Source organism: Fonsecaea monophora, assembly GCF_001642475.1.
Source record: "Fonsecaea monophora strain CBS 269.37 chromosome Unknown Scaff86, whole genome shotgun sequence".
Classification (NCBI taxonomy): Eukaryota; Fungi; Ascomycota; class Eurotiomycetes; order Chaetothyriales; family Herpotrichiellaceae; genus Fonsecaea; species Fonsecaea monophora.
In genome coordinates this window covers 88,489-109,353 of record NW_019174017.1, presented here as the reverse complement: position 1 = coordinate 109,353, position 20,865 = coordinate 88,489, and the positions used below count along the sequence as shown (strand labels likewise).

At 53.6% G+C, this 20,865-nt stretch overlaps 4 protein-coding genes across 4 annotated transcripts; 1 reads left to right on the top strand and 3 right to left on the bottom strand.

Moving 5' to 3' along the window:
* Positions 1-3,415: 3,415 nt before the first annotated feature.
* Positions 3,416-4,600, bottom strand: AYO21_09148 (hypothetical protein; the record flags this gene model as incomplete). Its single annotated transcript, XM_022659086.1, has 1 exon — positions 3,416-4,600. One exon carries the CDS (start codon positions 4,598-4,600, stop codon positions 3,416-3,418), a length of 1,185 nt encoding a protein of 394 aa, XP_022508625.1.
* Positions 4,601-7,222: 2,622 nt separating this feature from the next.
* AYO21_09147 (hypothetical protein) lies at positions 7,223-9,337 on the top strand (the record flags this gene model as incomplete). The annotated part of the gene is made up of 1 exon (XM_022659085.1): positions 7,223-9,337. One exon carries the CDS (start codon positions 7,223-7,225, stop codon positions 9,335-9,337), a length of 2,115 nt encoding a protein of 704 aa, XP_022508624.1.
* A 547-nt stretch (positions 9,338-9,884) lies between these two features.
* On the bottom strand, positions 9,885-11,375 carry AYO21_09146 (hypothetical protein; the record flags this gene model as incomplete). Its single annotated transcript, XM_022659084.1, has 3 exons — positions 9,885-9,967; positions 10,030-10,818; positions 10,898-11,375. 3 exons carry the CDS (start codon positions 11,373-11,375, stop codon positions 9,885-9,887), a joined length of 1,350 nt encoding a protein of 449 aa, XP_022508623.1.
* A 2,184-nt stretch (positions 11,376-13,559) lies between these two features.
* AYO21_09145 (hypothetical protein) lies at positions 13,560-15,069 on the bottom strand (the record flags this gene model as incomplete). Its single annotated transcript, XM_022659083.1, has 4 exons — positions 13,560-13,755; positions 13,803-13,906; positions 14,583-14,901; positions 14,966-15,069. The coding sequence occupies 4 exons, from the start codon at positions 15,067-15,069 to the stop codon at positions 13,560-13,562; spliced, it is 723 nt and encodes a 240-aa protein (XP_022508622.1).
* Positions 15,070-20,865: the final 5,796 nt, after the last annotated feature.

Below are 20,865 nucleotides of genomic sequence, written 5' to 3'. Positions count from 1 at the left end.
TAGTAGTAGTGCAGGATGTCTACAACTAGACAACGCCTGGCAATATCACCTCGTCCAAAAGAAAGCCGGACCTCTCTTTCAACCCTTGCTTCGATTTATCCCTGCTTGACCGAGAGGCAGCAGGGCGGCCGACTTCTTCGAACTTGACTGCGACAACAACCATCATCGGTCATCTCCTGAACTCTTTCCCACAGATGCCGATCGTTGCCATGGTCTCTGGAGCCGTTGAGTGGTAGGTAGACTTTGACATGGGTCGGGTTGGGTAGGTGCGTGTGGTTGAATTCCGGTCTGTAGGTGTACCTGCGGCGGTTCGTTTTCGAGCCACGTACGTGACGGATCGTCATCTTCTACTCCGGGTTCTCCATCGCGTGCAGCAACCTGAAGGTGACGGTGTCGGCCCTCATGACCATCAACCCGGTCAACGCCGGGCAGACGATCACGTTCGACTCGGTGTACATGCACAGGTGGTTGAACGGAGCGGGGAATAAGGAGGTCAATATGCCGCGTCAGACACGGGGGAAAAGATGAAAACTGCTTCCCAAGGGACTGGGTCTCAGGTTTCAGGAACGATGGGCCGGTGTTGATGGTGGTGGTGGTGTTGCGTCGTGATTCAAGGCGGATGTTGAATATGCAGCGGCGGGTAGGATAGGCTTGACTAGAATGGCATGACAGATATAACTGATGGTTCCGCCTTTTCATTGAGCCAGATGCCCACTTGACATGTTTAGCAGAAGCTGTTTCCTGTCTCTTTTCTGGCAAGCAGTTTGTTTCACTTGAGAACAACATTCGCTCCTCTAGCCGCAAGATCAATATTGGTCTGGTGCGCCCTGCGACTGAGTCGTCACCACCGCGAAGATCTCCCCGTCGTAGTATCTCAGCTTTGTCTTGGGATCTGTATGTTAAAGCTGTATAACGGCGCCATAGATGGCTATATTCAGTGGTGAGCTCGGTGAACTTATTTCCTGGCTTTTGTTGTGGTGATAGGCAACCGACCCTCTTGATCGGTAGTGTTCGTGCAGGATATTGCAACACAAGTGTTCAACTGAGTGAGCGATGGCGGTTTGGTTGGAGCAGAGGCAGTCCGAGGCAGTCCCAGCCGCTGGAGGCGTCACAGGATGTGCCATCCCAGCTTCCCCCCATGCAGTCAGAACCACTGCAGATTTGTTAGAATCAAGACCCTGTAAACAAGATACCATGTGCGCAGGACATACCGAGCAGGATTGGGAGCCATAGAGCATTCGTCCGTCTGAAGCCGCTGCCCGGATGCTCATCACACCGAGAACAAGTCAGCTCCCCTTCAATTTGGTCTTTATTGATCAGCTGCCGCCCTTTTCTGGAGACTGTTGTTGTTCTTGAGCGTGCCCTCTCCAATCTTCCCGGATGCTCCAGTGGAATTCGCGCCCTTGCAACTGGAGTTCTCTCGAGAGGCTTCCCGAATCGTTCATTACGGCTGGAGCCCTCTCGAGAGGCTCCCTGGATCGTTGGGCAGCTGGAGTGCTTTGGTGGCAGTTCTAGATCCTCCACTAGAGGGCGCTCGCCGTTATTGGGCAGGCGGTCCTTGAGCCACCCCCTGATGATACCAATCTGTTCTTGGTGTAAGTGGAATAACTTGATTATATGGTGGAAAATATTCGGCTAACCTTCCCAACAGGGTTTATGCAACACTTGGGCCAACAACGAGGCGGTTCCACGAACATCTTCTCCACCGACTCTGCCGAGTGATCTTGTTGATTGCTGAGCCCGAGACGGTTCTGAAGAATGTGGAATGGTACTGTAAGACCGGCCATTCCGAACTCCTGGTATCCCCCCTTTTCCCGCTGGACTTCAAAATGTCCATCTAGAGTCGTGCAAGTTTCGCACCTTCTTCTCGTGGTTCTCCCTCCCCCATCTTCCTCCTCATCCTCGCTCAAAAGAGTCATTCGTTCTTTGTTGCTGGATCAGGATCACAGTGAGGTCGAACACGTCCTCGCCACCCAATCAAGGCTTGATCATAAAGAAGTGCAAGAACATGCGGATACAGGTCGACGGTCAATTGGCACCGGGAGTCAGGAGCAAAGACCATCATCCTGCATGTAATTGGCGTCATCGACACCGCTGGGCGGTACAGGTGCCGTCATCGAGTTGTACGGCTCTGCCATTCGAGGTCTGAGCAAGGAAGCTCGAACGTCCATCTGCGGCATGTCTATCGAAGGAGGAGCTAGAGCTGGTATGATCGCTCAAGGGACGTCCTCTGGCCCCAAAGGTCGACAGCAATGAGTGGAAGAAGGCGACCAACTACTGCTCCAGCCTGAACTGGTAAGTGTCCAAATGGATTAACGTCGCCGAGACCGACGACCGGTATGTGGAGCCATTGAGTGGTAGGTTGGGGACAAGAGAACAAAAAGGAAGGGCCCAGGAAAGAAGAAGAGGTACAGACGGGTGATTGAGTCTGGCGTCTATGCAGACTACAGTGTACCATGATAGAGCCCGGCGTGCATGCGAACATGGTGTAAGTGGAATAACTCGATTGATTGATCGATGAGGCAAGGAAAATCTATCTTTTCTAGCGCACCTGCGGCGTTGTTGTTGTTGTTGTCCGCGATCCAAGTTATTCGGCTAACCTACCCACCCGTAAACCACACGTGATATCGAAAACGGAACAATAAGATTCCATGTGCACACCCCCCCCCCTCCCCGGGGGACCCATCACCTGGATGTCGTCGCACCCATCACCTGGAGGGAAACATCTCAATCAATCCTGTACCACTGTGAGCACGATAGCCCTGGGAGGACTGGTTAGGTTGCCACTTTTATTCTCTTCTCGGAGGGTCAGGCGAGATTGCAGCGGCGAGATTGCCATTTGGTCAACGAGAGTCAAGCCCAGCAGCACAGAGAAGACTTTGTGTGGTAGCGTAGCATACTTCGTGATCGTAGTTCCAACTAAAAGGAGCGTTTCGGGATGAGCAAAGACATCATACCATGTAGATCAAGCAGACCAGTTGAACTCCTCCTTCCTGCTCGCCCTCCCATAACCGAAAATCACGCTCCCAGAGCCTGACGGGACACACAGGAACATGATGCGTGTCCCCGCTCCCATCCCTCGCGTGGACGATGCCCTCGAGGCTAACACGACATCGACACAACAGCGCAGCCTCTTTGGGGGTGATTTCACTGCTCGTAGGAGCCTATTGCCTCCCATGACATACCGGCCCCCCCGCAGTGTGCAGCGCAGACCTTTCCTTGGTGACCACCTGGCGGTCTGGGTCAGAGCAGGTGATCAGCGGAATGCCCAGAGAGAGAAGGACTCCATTGGATGCCCGAGAGAGGGGGAGCGAGGGACGAAGGGGGAACTCACACGGGTTAGGAGGCAACAACCTCTCGTGAGATGCAAACACCACCCACTGCCGCCACATTCATCTATGACCATGGTTCTGACTCACTCAGTGGAATCCTCCATGTATTCTTGCATTGCCAACCTTTCCTTCTCACTTTCCGCCTTCCTTTCCTCCTCCTTCTTGACGTAGTAGCCCTTTTTGCGGCCGCGCACTATGAACTTCGTCGACGACACGCTGCCGATGACCGACCACCCGTCCGAGGTTGTGCCGAACTCGACAGGGTATCCTCGCTGATCGACCAACTTGGCGTACAGGATCATCTCCACTTGGAAGAACTTCTGTGTCTGTCTGTTTAGGGTGGCCTTGGTGAACTGTAAGCGATTGTAGGTGTGTTGCGTGACGCCCTCCTTGGTGGCCCATTTGGCGTCGGTACGATTGACCCAGATGTCGGGGACCTCCTTGCCCTCAGGTGTTTCCGATACTTTGCAGGGATTCAGATCAATGATACCGGGGTCAGAAGTCTCATTCTTGACGCGCTTTGAGGTGAATTGACGCAGCTTTGGCGCGGCTTCGTCTTCTTTCTGGGCGTGCTTAGCTGAGACACCCAGGCCAAAGCCAACAACATAGCCAGAGGTACGGCGGTCGTCGGAGGTGAAAACCAAGTGGCGCTCGGGGTACCAAGGGCTGATGGTGACAGTGCCGGTGGCTGCGAAGTAATTTAGCCGGTAGGCCATCCATTTACCATCCACGACGAAAAAGCCGATCGGGAGGCCCCCCCAAAGTTTGAATTCGGCCTGGACGCCACTTGACATGTATGACATGGTACCCCGAGGTATGAAGGGCAAGAAATTCGGCGTGTCAGGCAAGTCAAGCTTGTTCAAAAGAAGACCGTGAGTGGTTGGTCTGGGCAGTTCCTGCGGATCCACGGTGTGACCATCCTCGACGACATAGGCGTCGTCGAGGTGGGACTTCAATCCAGGCGACACACCATCCCTCGGGGTGTCGGCGCTGTTTGTATCCAATGGCGCTCGCGGCATACTGCCCGACGACGTTGGAGCGGCGATGCCATCCGGGGTGACGACAGGTACACGCATGGGATTGTTGCCGCCGCCAAACCCGGCCTGGGCCACCGTGCCTCGTCTCGGAGATGGCTCCCGAAAGATCAGAAACCCGCCGTCAGACGACAGTCTCGGCACCATGGTGGTGGACACGGGACTTCCATAGGTGGACCGGGCGTAGGGGAAACACATGTCCCTGCGGTACTGGCTGTCCATCAGGGGATTCATGAGGATGAGAGTGTGGAGAGAAAAGAGATTATGATTGGTGATGGGCAGTGTCTTGAAGCTGGTCTGCCTGAGGATAGATGTCTTCAGATGGGATGGACTTGAGGTGTTGTCTGCTTCGCCAGGTGTACCGGTGCACAGATGGGATGCTCTTTTGTGTTCTGCTGACAGGACTTGTCCAGACCTATTTATCTCTCCGCAACCATCGAGGCAGACAGCCCTCCCTCCGAACGATGGGGCTCTGTTGAGTGCAGCTGGGGCACCAACTTCAGAGTAGCGGGCTGTGCGAGGCAAGGGCAAGAAGACGCCTTGAAGTCCGTTTTGTTCCATGATTCCAGCCTCACGAAGCGATATTTGTAGAAGAGACCCCGGTCTGGTAGAGTGTTGTGCCCGGCTTGATGGCGAGGATGACACGATTGAGACTGAGGGGGTCGCTTTAGGTGAGGCTCCACAGCTGACCGGCCCATCCCTTGCGGCGAGGTTGGACGCCGCCCTTCCGTGACCACCACACTTTGGGGATGGCTAGCCGGCTGATCATCCTGGTCTAGGGACTGATGGTCACGCCCATCTCCTGGACATGCTGTGCGAGGCAACTCGCGTAGTTTGACACTTGCAAAACTTTCACAACATGCATTGCCTTAATTTCCACACCTACCAGGCAGTGTGGTAGGACAAGCGGCTGCAATACGACACAACCAGCCTCATGTTTCCCAATCCGCTTCCCCCCTTGGAGCTCCTGGGCGCGTCTCGATCCCAGCCTTTTGACCAGCTTTTGCCCCATCGAGACCATTTCTCGCCGATCAAGTCCAATGCCCGCCAATTGAGACCAACCCTACTAGCAAGACCAACTTTTGGCCAGGGAAGGTGTCCGTTGCCTTGCCTACCCTTCCAATCCGCCCCAGAGTTGGGCATCAATGCCCCCATGCGGGGCACCTGTAGCGTGGTGCGTGGTCCAATGGGAAACCGTTTGACACGTGCGACGAGGCAGTCCTTGGCCTGTTGCCTTTTGTTCGAGGAAGCGCTGTCCCTGGCCTCCCTGCCCGCATGTCTGGGCGGTGTGTGACTCACCAGATTCATCAGATTTACCAGATGCCTCCCTCGTTTCTGGCGCCACTAATTTGCATTTTTCAATGATCTTGTTTTCCTGATGCAGCCTATGGCAGGGGCTTACCATGCAGTATGTGGGCTCCATGTGTGGTCGGTCAGTGGTGGTGCACCCATGACGCCAGAGGTGGAGATTGTCGAGCTCATCTTCCGCGAACCTGTATTTTGCGCGGCCCCCAAACCTCGAGATGAGGCATTGTGAACATGACCGATCCTTTCAATATTTGTCTGAAGCGACTTCGCACCACAGCAATACGCTGCTCAAAAAAAAAAAAAAAGGCAAGGTCACTGAGAGTTGACTCACCGCCATTTCGCTCACCGCCATTTGGCTCACTGACAGCTGCAGCACTGACAGCTGCTCTGTACCACCTCGTGATGGACGGTATTTGTGCCAAGCTCGCAAGGGGCTCTGTGCAGCCTCGAAAGTTGGTAGTTCGCGAAAAAGTTGGGAAAGGGGGAGCAAGGGGAATGAGATCAGATCCAGGGATTGGCCATTGGGGAATGTGGTTGAGGCAGCGGTCTGTTAAGAGAGGGGCACCAACCAATTAGAAGAAGGGACCCTTGGTCAGTCGCAGTGACTGTGGGTCTTTCGCTCCACACTGATGCGGTCATTGGCTGAAGTCCACCCAATCATTCTCGATACCCCTTGCTGACTCCCAAACCTCCTTGATGGCTCTCAAGGTTACGCGAGGCACATGGCTGCATCCTGTGGCTGGTCTGTGGTTCACCTTTAGAGTGGACACACCAGCCTTCCCGTCAACACCACCACTTTTCCCATCCCCATGAGCCCTCATTCCCATGTTGGCTTGCTAGGTGTGACAGGTACGTTCCCCTTGCGAAGGGATAGTTGACACACGACACCACCAGTCCCAAACCAGAATGCGTTGAAGCATGTGAAAGCCGCTCATGGAAGGAAGGGTTATTTAGCATGTAATCTCCCGGGGACCGACTCGTAATCCTCTTCCCCTTTATCGCGAGCTTCTTCCCCCTTCTATCATTGCCACGTTTTCACTGCCACGTTTCCATGGACACAGTGTTTGTCGACCGCCTGCGTGAACTCAAACCTACCGCTGCCGCCGACACGAGGAGGCAGCAGCTCACAGATCAGAACCATTTCCGTTGCTTTTCCCTCAAGCCCGGCGGGTTAGAAGCGATTCCTGAGACTCCTGCTTCGAGTATGTGATCTTACTCCCAGAGATTTCTTGCGGTCTATTCTAATGATACTAGAATTAGCGGGTCATCAAGTGCGGTGGCGCCTACCAGATACAATGGGTGCCAAGACGGACGAAACATCCCAGCCCACAGCCGGCCAACCCAAAAGTAAGGTTCCATCCTTCTCCGAGCCTCTCGAAAGCCTCCTTGACCAGCCTTACTGACATTGTTGTCCAACCTGCCCAGCAAAACACGGCCCAGACTCGCCAGTCGAGTATCAGTAGGCCATCCCCATTTCCGTGACCCTCTGGCTCCTCGAAGCACTGCATGGGCTGTACTGACCGTGCATCCTCAGCAGTTGAATCAACCATGCCTGCGTCAACACCGCCTGTGTCAGCACCACCTGCGTCAACACCGCCTGTGTCAGCAATGCCTGCGTCAGCAATGCCAAAGTCAACCACGCCTGTACCAACCCAGGCTGCAGCAACAAAGGCTGTGTCAACAATGCCTGTGTCGACCATGCCTTCGTCAACACCGCCTGCACCAACCAAGGTTGCTGCAACAAAGGCCGCGAGAACTTCTACTCCGAGGAAGACTGCGAAGCGCTCAGCTTCCGGTAACGAAAAAGACACACCAAAACGGGCACGCCTCACGCGCCGCAAGACCATGGACTCCGCAACCGTGAGCCCCGGGGTGCAGCCCGACGCCTCCGCCGAAAACCCGACCGGCATCCTGAACGGAAAAAATGGCCTGTGCCTGCACTGCAAGGCGTACAATGAGGTGGCTAAAGACATGGGGCAGAGCACAGCGGACACGTGTGGTGGCGGCAAACAAGCCAAGGGTGAGACACCTGGAGAAACGTGCCAGACCTGCCAAGAAAAGGGTCTGCCCTGCAGCTTCGAAGATGCCCGCACCGACGAGGGGGAGAGCAACACCGGGAAGCAGTACGAGAGGGCGAAGCGGCTGGCCGAACGAGAGCTGGCGCTCCTGAAAAAGGTCGAGGACATGCAGACCGAGTTGAACAAACTCAACGAAGATGCGGATGAGGATGTGTTGATGGACCGAAGGTATCTCAGCACAGTGAGAAAAACCAAAGAAGAGGCCATGAAAGAAGCCCTTGTCGAGGTCGACAAGTACAAGGCCGACGCATTCAAGGCGATCAACGCCGACCTCATTGAGCACAGAGTCAACCATTCGGCACGGATCGTCGAGGATCTCGAGACACAAAAGCCCGCCGTCAGAGCCAGGTGGGAGGCTAATTTCAAGACAGAGTTGCAAGCCGAACGGAGCAAACGTATGCAACAGTTGTCTGACCATATGGAGGAGCAGCAGAGGAAGGCGACGCTCCAAGACGAGAAAGAACTTCTTGCCTCGAGGAAGAAGAAGGAGGCCGATCTCGACAAGGAGTTCTCCCTCAAGCGGGAGCAGAGGGAGCTCGACCTCAAGAACTTGATGTCTTCCAAGGAGGCGCAGTTGATGACCGAATTTGACACGAAGCGGGTGCAGCATAACTTGGACCTCGAGAAATGGAAACATGAAGAGATCACGGCGATCAATGAGTGCGTTGAGAAAGAAAGATCCAAAAGATTCGCCGAGGTGACACAAGAGCTCAATCGCCTCATCGTGTCAGTCAAGGCCAGGGAGGTCGAGGTCATGAACGGAGTTCAGAAACAGTTTGAGAGCTGGAAGAATCAGTACGCTGGCCAACTGCGGAGTGTGCTCGAATCCACCACGTCCCTGATGAAGGCAGAGGTGAAGGCCGAGGTGTTGTCACAGGTGGAAAGCTTGAGGGGCACCATCAACGCCGAGGTGAATAATAAGAGCCGGATCGACAGGTTGAGCAAGGGTGTTAACCACATGATGGCTCAGATGGCGACACAGGAGGAAAGCCACAAGACACAGATGGCGGAGATGAAGAGCCAGATGGAACACCATATTCAGCTCAACACGCCCGTGTCTGCTACCCTCGGGGAGGGCAACGACGGATTCTCGACACAGCAGGTGCCACACGCCACATTCGACCTGTACCCGGCCATCAACACACAACAACGCAATTCGTCGACCTTCACCGAGGCCAGTCTCCCAACGACAGTTCCCACCAATGCGTCTACCAGCACTCAGTATGGTAGCAGCACGACTGGGGATGAGGTTCTTACTTCCGACGTTGTCCCATCCAACTCCAGCCCAACCAACGCTGCTACGAGGGGTTCGCCCACACCAACGCCGAGTCGCGTGGCTCCCCTGGAGCAGCAGTCGATGTCGTCTGGAGGACTCTCCTCCCACAATGCGGCTCCCTACCCCAACTACCCGATGAACAACGGAGTCGCCGGGCAGTCACCATACCATCAGTGGGTGTCGAATCCACAGGGTCAGTGGGGTTCGCCATTCAACTATCAACAGCAGCAGTACTATGATCAAACCCAATACTCTGATCAGTATCAGTACTATGGTCATCACCAATACTACCCGGGGCCGCAACAGTAAGGTGAGTTCCCGTCATCAAACATCCCGGAGGACAAGGTCAAGGCACTGGTTGCCGCAGCCATCGTTCTCATGGGTCTGATACAAGATGTCTCACTGACAGTGGTGCCCGTAGGTTCAGAATGAAAGGTTGAGGAGGCAAAAGGCAAATTGAAAGTTTGAGAAGACAAAGTGAAAGTTTGAGGATGCAAATTGAAATTTGACGGAGGCAAAGATGGACAGACTGCTCATTTAGAGGGGATTTGGGGGACATTGCACCAGCCATTCTAAGGGCCTGAGGACAAAAGAGAGGATGACCATGGCCGGAGAGCCGATAACCCAGGCGCAGTCTACTGTGCGGCGTTGCTTGTGCTTTTTCTCTGTAGACCGGCCAACCATTTCATAGTATTGATAATCCACGCATTTCATGACAACTGAGCAGCAAATTAGTTGGTGTGTCTCCGGACCAGCACAGGCAGAGAGCAGCACTCACGACCAATAATGTCTTCGGAAAGCTCCCGCGCCCATGTCCCACCCCCGAGAAGCCGCAAAGCCGACGGCCGGGCGCAGTCTATTGTGCGGCGGTGCTTGTACTTTCCATTGGAGACTGGCCAACCATTTCATGGTAGGGATGAGCCACGCATTTCTCGATCTCTGGGTCGCAGATTAGTTGGTGTGTGTCTAGAATAAGCAGGGGGGCAAGAGAGCAAACTCACGCTCAATGATGTCTCTCTCCCATATACTCCTTTCGTGATTGACCTGTGATTTTGGCTCCCACTTGTCGCTGTGTTTGAGGACAATGCTCACCATCTCCTCCAGATTCTCGACAGAAAGTATATTCTCGGCCCTGACGTCCGGACGGGGGGGAGAGAAATACTGCCTGAACCCACGCGCCAGATCGTTGAGCCAGACGAACTCACTGTGGAGCTCTTTCACACCGTCCATTCCCAGATCAAAGATCTTGAGACCCTCCGACCCCATGAACTTTGATTCCGCCCTATCGAAGAGAGTCTCTAGCACCTGCGCCGTCTCTTTCGCCATCGTCTCGTCGACTTTTCCCCCCATCGATGGGCCAGAAAGAGCGAGCAGAGTCTCCCCCAACAGTCTGCACCGGCGTTGCAGAGGGTGCGTCGAGGTCTCGGATCCGAAAAGAAGTATGGCTAGGGGCGAGGGCGGCGAGACGCCTTCGCTCGACACCCTTGGGCCAAGGCTGACCAGTTTCCGACCCAACGCCTCCGACACCTTCTTGGTAACAGCGTGATGTTGTGGCGAGAATAGCTCTCGGCCTGTCCACAGCCCGATTAGCATGCAGGCCATAGCGTCACTCATCAGATCGTTTTGACCATTGAGAAGGGTCAGCCAGGAGTAGTTGAGTTGGCTCCACAGATACTCGGCCTTCTTCGACATTCCCTGGGCTTCCCGATCCATGGTGTCTACCGCCCGCTCGGCCTTCTTCGACATTCCCTGGGCTTCCCGATCCATGGTGTCTACCGCCCGCTCAGTTCCTGTGACGTGGAAACACGATTAGTTGCCAGCCAAAACAGAAGAAGAGGAGGGCGAGAAAGGAAATGTCCGCCGACGCACCAACATCAGTGTAGTTGATCAACCGGTCCGTGAATGTCAACAGCTTTTCGCGTGCAGCTACCAGCTCCTTGGACAGAATGTGCGAATTGATTTCGCCAATCGCATTACTGTAGGCTGCAAAGTTGTCATCCACCGACTCCAATGGTGCTTCTTGGGCTGTCTGGTCACCAGCAACCTGCGTGACTCCCTGCTCGTTCACTTCATTCTGGGTGATCACTCCCTCGTTCACTTCAATATTGATGATCGCTTCCTGCTCGTTCACTTCATTCCGGGTGATCACTCCCTGCTCGTTCACTTCAGTCTCGATGATCACTCCCTCCTCGTTCACTTCAATATCGATGATCGCTTCCTGCTCGTTCACTTCATCCTCGGTGATCACTCCCTCCTGGCTCACTTCATTCTGGGTGATCGCTCCCTGCTGGACCGCTGTGTGGTCGGTCATGTTCGACGGGGTTTCGCCGGCGGTGGGATTGCTCATCGGGAGGAATGGTAGTCGTGGTGGTGTGTAGGCGGGATAGTTCGTCAGGAGCGATGGTGGCTGCGGTGGCGGGACGGATGTTGGTTGTGGTGGTGGAAGATGGTGGAAGGTGGTGGAAGTTATTTGGCTGACTTACTTGATATGGTGTTGTGAGGGGCGGCCTAAGTAAATAGGCAGAGAGAGGGTGGCGATGGGAAACAGGTAGTCAGAGGTATTCCTTGAGAGTATATTTCAACCAAGACTGAAAGCATGAAGGAAGGAAGGAGGGGCTTCCCTGAGGCGGTGAGCAGGCGGTGCTTAAATGGTAAGGGGCTGTCATATGGGCGGTGTGCTTGGCTGTTCGGTGACAGGGGTACTCGTTTTGACACGTGTACGGCCACTCCCTCGCGTGCACGAAGGCTAGGGTGGGCGACATCGCGTGGAAGGCCCCGCATAGCCTCTCGGGCGGGACCGAGGATCTGACCACCATCATGATGGAGGCCGTGATACGCTGGGAGTCCGTGCTGGCCGGGTCGTAGACGATTCCACCTCCATGATCCTGTTGATCGCGGCCTTTTTCGTAGAAAGGAGTCTCGTTCGAGATGATGATCGAGCTACGCCGACCATGTCCGGCGTAAATCTGACTCTCTCATCTTTCCTTCTCAGCAAGTCTTTACTGGCGAAGATCTACGCTTCAGAACAAAGAGTCGCTCTCCAAGGACTCCAAGAAGATGCCTTTCCTGTCAAGCTCAGACAATACGCCCCAGAGCATCCTGATGCACACCACCCACGCCCAGCTCCAAGCTGTCTCTTGTCACTCACCAAAGCCTCTTTAGCTAATAGACTCTCTCCAATTATACATGAAGATGATATCTGTGTCTCCATCTTCATATCCATCGCCAAGCCTGTCTTCATGTCTACATCTATCGATCTGGTACACACATCGATCAAATGATCGTGGGGACTCACAATGGAAAAATTCATGTCTTTGCTTTGCCGACATTCACCTCCCTGCGCGCTTATCATCGCTGACTTGATCCCCAAGCATCCTCAACTGCGGCCTTGACTCAATACCTTATCGTTCTTTACAGGGAGACTTCCATCTCGGACTCCTACCAAGCCATCCTCCTCCGCGAGATCAACGCTACAAAGAGTGCGGGCACGGCTTCCTTGATTGTGCGTCCAACATGTTTTAACTCGACGACACACCGCGGCAACCCCAATTTGGGGGCCTGCGCCTCCTCCTGGCCAGCCCAACCGAATCACCGCTTGAATGAGATCCTGGACCAGCCACGAGCCGAATTCGAGAATCAGTCCTCCTCACATTATCGATCAATCCACTGCACTCCATCCAGCCAGCCTTGGATTGTCTTCTCTGGCCTGGCTGCGCGCCGTTCTCCTTAAGGCACTTTTGGAACTCCTGTTCAAAGACATATGATTTTGCGACCTGAACGTGGTTCGGAAGATCATGCCGACCGAGTTCTTCTTCGTTGGGTGCCGTCGCCCGACTCCTGGAAGCCCTGACGGGCGAGAAAAAAAAACCACGGCGTTTGCATCGCAGCTGCAAAAGATCACGGAAAAGGGGCATCATCGATCCAGACAGCCAAGAGAGAGGGGGAAGTTGACGTGATCATCTGCGCCACAGGCTTTGACACACATCGTACATTTCTAAAAATGAATTTGGTCGTTTGGCACTATATTCGTTAGGTATCCCCAGTACGGTACAATCATCCACGGCAGTGTGTCCCAGCAGGGAGACTTTCCAGCTCCGCTAGGGCTGCCTGTTAACCTTTGACCTTGATCATCTCCTTGATTCGACAAACAATATAGATAAAGCCTTTTCATCATCGATACTACTAATATCAACGGTACGTAGGAAGCCGTCTACTCTAAACGTCTCGGCTGTTTTCTTTGGGTTTATAAGATACCCTATTACAATCTGGGGACTACTAGCAAAGAATCTCGCCTATCTCGTTTAGCCCTCGCTCTTCACCTATAACTACGTCGAGGATCTTCACTGTCGTCGAGCCAAGGAGCACACCCCCGCTGTTGGCATATTTGTAGCTATAAAATTCAGGTGGGTAGGTCGTCAGACAAAAGAAAATGTGAAAAAGAATGTAAAGAGCCTTGATTTTTTCCATCTCGTTTACCGTCTCATTCGGTTGTCACGTCTCTACTCACCGTCCCGGCACAGACATCTTTCGCCTAAACGCCGCGCCCGTTCAACTCGTGAACCTTTGCCCCGATAACTCTTATTCTCGTCTGAAACCGGGAGATTTCCCGGATGTAAGTCAATTGACCTCCCCAACTCGACGCAACCAACAGAGCAAACCCTGGATAGCCAATGTGGCGTGAGGTGGTGCCAGCCTTCTCACGACCTGGGTGCCGTCCATGCCCGGCCCTAGTGCGAGCACAGCCTTGACCCGTCGATCGGTGGCCGCCACATACACGGCCTCAGCGGTAGAGAGGGAATACCTCCACAGGGCAATCTTAGACCTGTCGACCTCCTCCCTGGTCTGCGCGTATGTGATGGCGTCGCGCATGTCGTTGCTCTGCAGTCAGGTTATGACCTCTTGTCTGGGTTGGCCAGAGCCAGTATCCGAAGAATCAAACCCTCGATGGTCGTATGCCAGACAAGTGATGTGAAGGTCCTCGGCGAACTTTGTTGCCACCTCTGGCAAGCCCATCTCTTTGACACATAACAAGCCGAGGGTAAGGTGCTGGCTGAGCTTGTGCTTGTAGCCCTTCGACCAGGATGGGTATGAGAACGATCGGCACGCGAAGTAGTGGTAGAAGAGGTCGTGCTCATAGTGTGGTAAGTAGAAACTGGCAGTCAGTCGGTCGACCAGGGACTTTGGTGTGCGCCATCTGCGGCGTCGAATCCTCGAGCGGAGAAGCAAAAGGATTTAAACCAAGCAAAAGGGACAGCAAGAAGATCTGGGCGACCTCAACTCCCGGAGTGTAAACATCAAGCACACCCTCCAATCCATCGTCAACAACCTCGAATAGTGTCGCAAATTGATCCCAAAACCTCTCTTTGCGAGGTAGCGATGGCGAGGTATCGAAGAGAGGTATCGGTGAAAGGTATCGGTGAAAGGTGTCGAAGAGAGGTATCGAAGAGAGGTATCGGAGAGAGGTATCGGTGAAAGGTAGCGGCGGCGAGGCATCTCCAATGCATACGGATCCAACCTGCGTAACTCGACGCGACCAACAGAGGAGAACACGTACCATGTCTTTGGAGTCGAAAGCGGATCGGAAAGCCATGTCTGCGAGAGTTCTGGAGCGAAACTGCGACTGCGGGTTGAATGAAGATGCTTCTAGCGAAGTTGTTGATGAATCATGGTGAGCTCGGTCGCCGGGACAATTGCGTCTCGCTTCTCTGCCGCCAGAACTCCACCAAATCATCGCTCCGACTACCTTCCCTACCCCGGACACCTGCTCTCCCGGAAGCTCACCGACACGTACTTCGCGGCGCTGGTCGGGGCCGAAACTCACCGTCAAGTTGTGCGCGTCGGCTGGGTCCAGTCCCGCCACGCCCAGCATTCGTCTGCCCGTGCCCACGAGCACTAAGCTGTCCGTCGGGACAGATGGATGAGCTGTTCGTGGCGAACCTGGGAGGTGAATTGCCATTCTGCGAAGTCGGCGGCGTGACCCGGAATGCGCGGACCGCCGCGAACCCAATGTCGCTTTGGGGATTCTCCGACGGACGGGCCATCTTCTTCCTCCCCTGGCAAGGAAATACCCATTGCTGGATGCGGCTCTCGTTGGCATCGATCCCGTACACCTTGAACCCCCATCAACAGCAGAAGAAATTGGATTTGCGTAAGATCCCAGTCCTCCACCCCTCCCCCATCTACCCATTCAACTAGGCCGGCTGGCACCGGCAGAGTTCGGACCTGCCTATGACCTGCCTGGAACCCAGTGTTGCCCAGTTGATTACCCAGTGACCCAGTGTCCCTGGACTTGGCGCTGGGCTCCAGCCCAGTTGAAAAGAAGACGCGCTTTTCGTACCAAGCGAGTTACGCACTTTGAATTTTGTTCCCCCCTCCCTCCCTTCAGCCAGTGGATCAGCATATCTCGAACTCGAAAGCCCCCTTCGGAGCCCCAACCCTCTTCTTGTTCTTACATCCTCCGCCATAAAGTTGTCGTGGCTCTGTACATGGGCCGATAGCCGATGCCGAGAACCGCATCATTCTCGCCGAATGCACAGCTGAGCGCATCTGTCGAATTCGCTGCATTTGCGACCCGTGTCCGGCGCGGTGCTTCTTCTTTTTGAGAGGCCTTTAGTTTTTGCCTGTGTTGTAGACACGCGAACGCGGCGTTTGAGCTTGCCTTTGTTTACGTGGCGTTCGTTATGATGTCGCACAAGCCGGATTTGAGTCGTTGTCATTTTTGATATTGATCGAGCTCTGATTCTCACTTGACGTATTTCCCAAGGCTTCTCGGGATAACCACCTCAGATATAGCACGTTTGTTTGTGCTGAGCTCGCCAAAGAATTTGAAATGAGAGAGCCAAGGTGGTCCACTAAATCAAGATGGACAAGCTGTGGGCTGATATAATGAAAGCCTGCCGGTAAGTCGTGGATTCCGAATTGACCCTGCTTTCCGAGCCTGCAGCGCTTTTGTGTCGACTACTACAGATTCTTCGTTCGAAATCGCGAATGATCGATCCTCGGGGACGCCTCCGTCACGGCAAGGGATACCTGCAGGCATGTTTGAAAAAGTTGTGTTACCTCCCCATCTTTCATCGTGCGAATGCTACGGAATCAAAAGAGAGAGATCAGGTACCTGAGAAGCACCAGGATCTATGCTTTTCGAGCTGGAGAACGCGACGGGTGTGCACGCGATCTGGGGCATGCTCAAGCGCTTCATACCACTCCTCTCCCAAGCACAACTCTGTCATCACCCCCAATTGCTGAGTCTGTTTCCGAGGGCTTGCTCTGATTGACACATGGACAGAGACATGGCATCGGACAATGTCATGGTGGAGGTTCGCTTCTCGCCATTGTTCGCCATACGAGGCAGAAGCGGGCTGCTTGGGCCAGTGGGAGGATATAATCCTGCCTCCGCGCAAAATAACAGGCAGAAAGTCCGAAGGGATTGATTGGTAGTCACATCATCGCGGTGACTCTTCGTCCTCATTCGATGAATGTATCTGTTGATCAAGAGTTGGCTCGCGTTGTCGCCTTTTTTTTCATTTTAGTTTCGACTATATGTGTTGATTTTAGCTTTCAGTAGGCAAGAGAGCAGACTCTTCTGTCGACTCTTGATTACTCGTGGATTGTTGACAGAGAGATTGATCGTTTTCCCGCAGATCGATGAGTAGATCGACGAGCAGGACGAGGAGGCCCTGCGCCACGTCGTATCGTGACATGATCTGACAAGGCCTTTCACGGCCTCAGCCATCCATCCTATACCTGCACCGTGTCTGGGGAGCCCTGCAAACGCCACCTCGTCGTCGTCGTACAAGGGAATATACCGGATATGTAGGATTTTATCTTCTTCCTTGGCGTCACAGCGCTTTTCTTTCGCTTGGGGCAAACTCACCCCAAAAAAACACCGCCGCAATCCGTCGCCGGTTCGGATTTTGCAAACTTCGAGGAGTCGGGAAGACGCATTTTGTTTGACGTGCTCCTTCGTCGAAACATACCGATCAGTCCGTTGTTGGCTGCTGTGAGGGTTTAGAAAGAGTTCTGCAACTAGCTAGCCAACCTAGTAATAAGGAGGATAAATCTGAGGAGAGAGGAAGAAGGAAAAACACCCTGTCTCTCTCTCTCCTTATATCGTACGCTCCCCTGTAAGGGATATCCATTGTCTTCCCCTTTCTCCCTTGTCCTTCCTCTTTCGTACACGCCCTACATTCCTCTTACACTTTGTCTCTCTCCCTTGCCTTTCCTTGCGTACGGTGTCTCAGTTGCTACCGTGCGTGTCTCGGTGGTGGCGTTAGTCCTGGCGTTAGTCTTGGCGCTGGTTCGCCAGAACCAGGCCCATTCCTGGGTTCAACCCATTACAGCTGCCACCATGAGCTGGCAGTGGGAGTTTGGTTGCCGAGGAGAGGAGGCCCAAAACAGTTTGTGGGAAACGCTCGAAAGAGGTCATGTACTCGCCAATCATGACCATTCTGTCGCTTTTCAACCCCCAGGACAGCAAACCCACTTCCTGACCCAGAAGGGGTATTGATCTCGCGGATTCCTGGGCACCGATGATTCTAGGTCGGTATGCTGCATATACCTTCGACGGTCGATGCCTCGCTCCCCCTTCGTCAAGGGCGTTCTTGAAGTCGTCGATGATGTCCCACTCGATGGTCCGCCGCGGCGATGTACGGCGTGCATGCAAGATGGCACCATGAGAAAGAACAGGCTGATATTTCCTGGTTGGAGACGAGGTTCGTAAACTAGGGGGACCAGTAGACGGGCTTGTGCTTGCGATATATCAACCCATACTGACTGGACCTTGCAAGTTTCCCATGTTCGCCCTGAGGTCTTCTTGTCTAGGATATCGGCCTGGATCCAGCCTTTGCGTGGGCTCTATTGTGCTGATTGTGGTTAATTTTGGTCACTGATGAGTATTCCACTGCTCGAATTTTGCTCGATGTATCGCCCAAATCATCAGTCGCCGACGCTGTTGTTGTAGTAGATGTCCCCCACAGCCGAGGTAGAAGCTGTCGAGCTTCCTGTTCACGAAGTAAAAGGCGTGGTGGTGGTAGTTGAGAGGGTGCTCAGTGTGGTCGAATCGATCGTGGAGAGTTTTGTCCAGCTGTCATCCTTGCAAAGAGCAGAGGGTCTTCTTCGTCAACACTCTCTTCCGCGCCTTTTGCTCGGTCCGCCTACAATTTCTAAGGCGCTACCGTCAAATGGAAACTCGACACGTCAATGTCGTCGACGAGGGAGACGTGGTCTGTGTGAGGGACGACTTCCTGCCGTTGGGCGCTTGTTGATAAAAGTGTCATCATGCTTTCGATGGAGGTCCGAGTGTGCTCACCATCGACGTCGTAGTGGTGGTGAATAGAGGAGAATCGTCTGCTGGTCGAATCTGCCAGGCTTTGGCCTCATTTGCGCTGGGTGCATAACTTGGTCAAGGGACTTGATCTGTCTTCGATACAGTCCTCCTCTTGGCCCAGCATTTGAAGCGTTCAATTTGTTGGGCGCGTGTTCGAGGCACTCCTGGCTGGCGACGGCGGTCCGAAGGAGAAGATTTAGTCTTGTCCGATCGTCTCGCGTTGTTGGCCTGGAGAAATTGAAAACGTGTCATCACCGACACGAATGAGAGGAACAGGTATGTGGCTAGCGAAGATTGTGTAGACCTCTAAAGCTGTCCCTGTTGACCCGGCTAGCTGCTTCACTTGGGCCAAGACCAAACTTTACGACGGCGGGAGATTGGATCTCGCGAACCCAGAAGAAGTCGCTGATTGATAACAATCTCGAGGCTGCACAAAAGAGCGAAGAGGAACAATCAAAATCGTATGGGAGCCACTCGAGAGAGACTGCACTCCAGAGACAACTTTTCGATATTGAGAGACCGCCTCTATGATGAAAGAATTGCCGTCGGAAAATGTCAATCTGGAGGCCTGCCACATACATTCGGGACGCTCCTTTACTCAATGAGATGAGAATATCAATACAGAACAAAAAGACCAGCTATAAGAGCCCGCGAAGGGTATGCTCAGACGGGATTGTGCATCACACAGAAGGAAAAGGTTTTCCAGCTGCCTCGCAGACGACCTTCCCCCCGCTGGCCAATCAAACCATGTTTTGGACGACGCCAGGCGTTTTTTTGATGGCAACTTGAAGGAATTGCGTTGTCTAGAAACGGCACAGGAGCTTCGACGCCCCACGCCGAAATTGTCTATGATCCCATGACTGCGGACCTGTTAGGATTATTTGCTGTACAAGAACGACCGGTATGTATGTTCGAGGCCAGCTTGAAAAACAATACGGGACCGTCTTCTCAACTTGGTCGCTGCTGTTTCTTTGTGTGCCTCGGAAACCTCGTACAAAGTCATGTATGTGGATGTCCAAGTAAGCAGTTGGCGCGCGGCTGATGTTGGCTGTCTGGTCGGTGATGATTCAGGTTGGGGGGAAAGGGGGAGGAGAGGTTGTGAGGGTCAAGGCGATGAAAGGCGATGAAAGGCGATGAAAGGCGATGGGTGGCGATGGGAGGTGATGGGAAGGTCAAGGCGATGGGTGGGCCGACAAAACGACGTAGCTGATGTTGGCGTATATATTGGTCGCTATTGAATGTGAACTCGGCAAAGGCGGGCGTCGAAGTGGACTCACTTGCCCACCTGGCCGGGAATCGTCTCAAGGGTAGTTGGTGATAAAGATCTGGACAACTTTCCGTCCATTGACATGAGTGGCGTGAGGTTCTTCGGGCCGCTCGACGAGGTAGACGCCCAGAGTCACCCAGAGGCGCCTTGGGAATGGGACGAGAAACTTGCAAAGAAAACTGGAACACGCGTCATTGCCAACAAAAGGTGCGAAAGGAAGGCACATTATGAGAGAGCCTTTCCAGCGATTCGTGATTGATGAGTGACGCCTTGTTCTGATGCTAGCCTCCGTGATGTACCGCAAAATGCTAGGCGGATACGGCCACTCTTCCAAGATGCAATATTGCTCTGACCAAGAACCTCAGAAGCGCTGCAGCTGCGGTCGGTTTTGGATTGATATCGACGCTGGAAGTAGTCTTCTCGATATAACCCCCAGCTGCTGAGCAATGCTGCCATTTGATGTAACACGATGTGTTCCAAATCTTTCGTTGTCCAGAAGGGATGGTCAACCGATGAAACATTCATATTGCTTTCGGCAAACACAACCTGAGGAGGACAATCATCGGAATTGGGGATATGTCTCTTTCTATTTCTCGAGTCTAGAGAGGTAGAGAGGTAGACTTGACCGGCGCCGGGCTTGCAGCCAAGAGGTATATCCCGGACTATCTCAGCATGGAAAATTCAAGGGAGTTATGCACCACTCTTCATTTTGGCCCCCTGGAGGGCGTTGATGTTCGCGGTAAGAAAGTTGCCGGTGTTTCTCACGTATCGTCTATGGAGGATGCCGCCGCGGACCAGTCGAAGCGGCTGGGTGGTTTGATGGTTCGACTTGGGGATGTTCGTCCCGAGGAAGATGTTGGATACATGGCGATCGGAGTCCTCGATGGTAAGTAAGCGGTGTAGAAGCTGAGTATGAAGAGGGATTATGCTTGATTTAGAGAAGCGGACTCTACATATCCGCTACTAATGATAAAGGATACGTCCGTTCACCGTAGAAAGTAGAAGCTACGAACAAGCATTGGGATACTTTACGCTTACCTATAAGTGGTCTCGCTAGGCACAGGCTCCAGTGGGGAGCTAGTTGGAACGAACATGCCTCCCCTGTAAATCGGATGCAGCGAAGTCCTTCTGCAAAATTGGATTCTCGGTTCGAGAAAGTAGGAGTCGTCCCTTCAGGCAGTGTATCCTGATGTCTGTAGTCTGTGTCATATCCAACGCAGCTGCGAGGTAAAAATGCTGACGTTG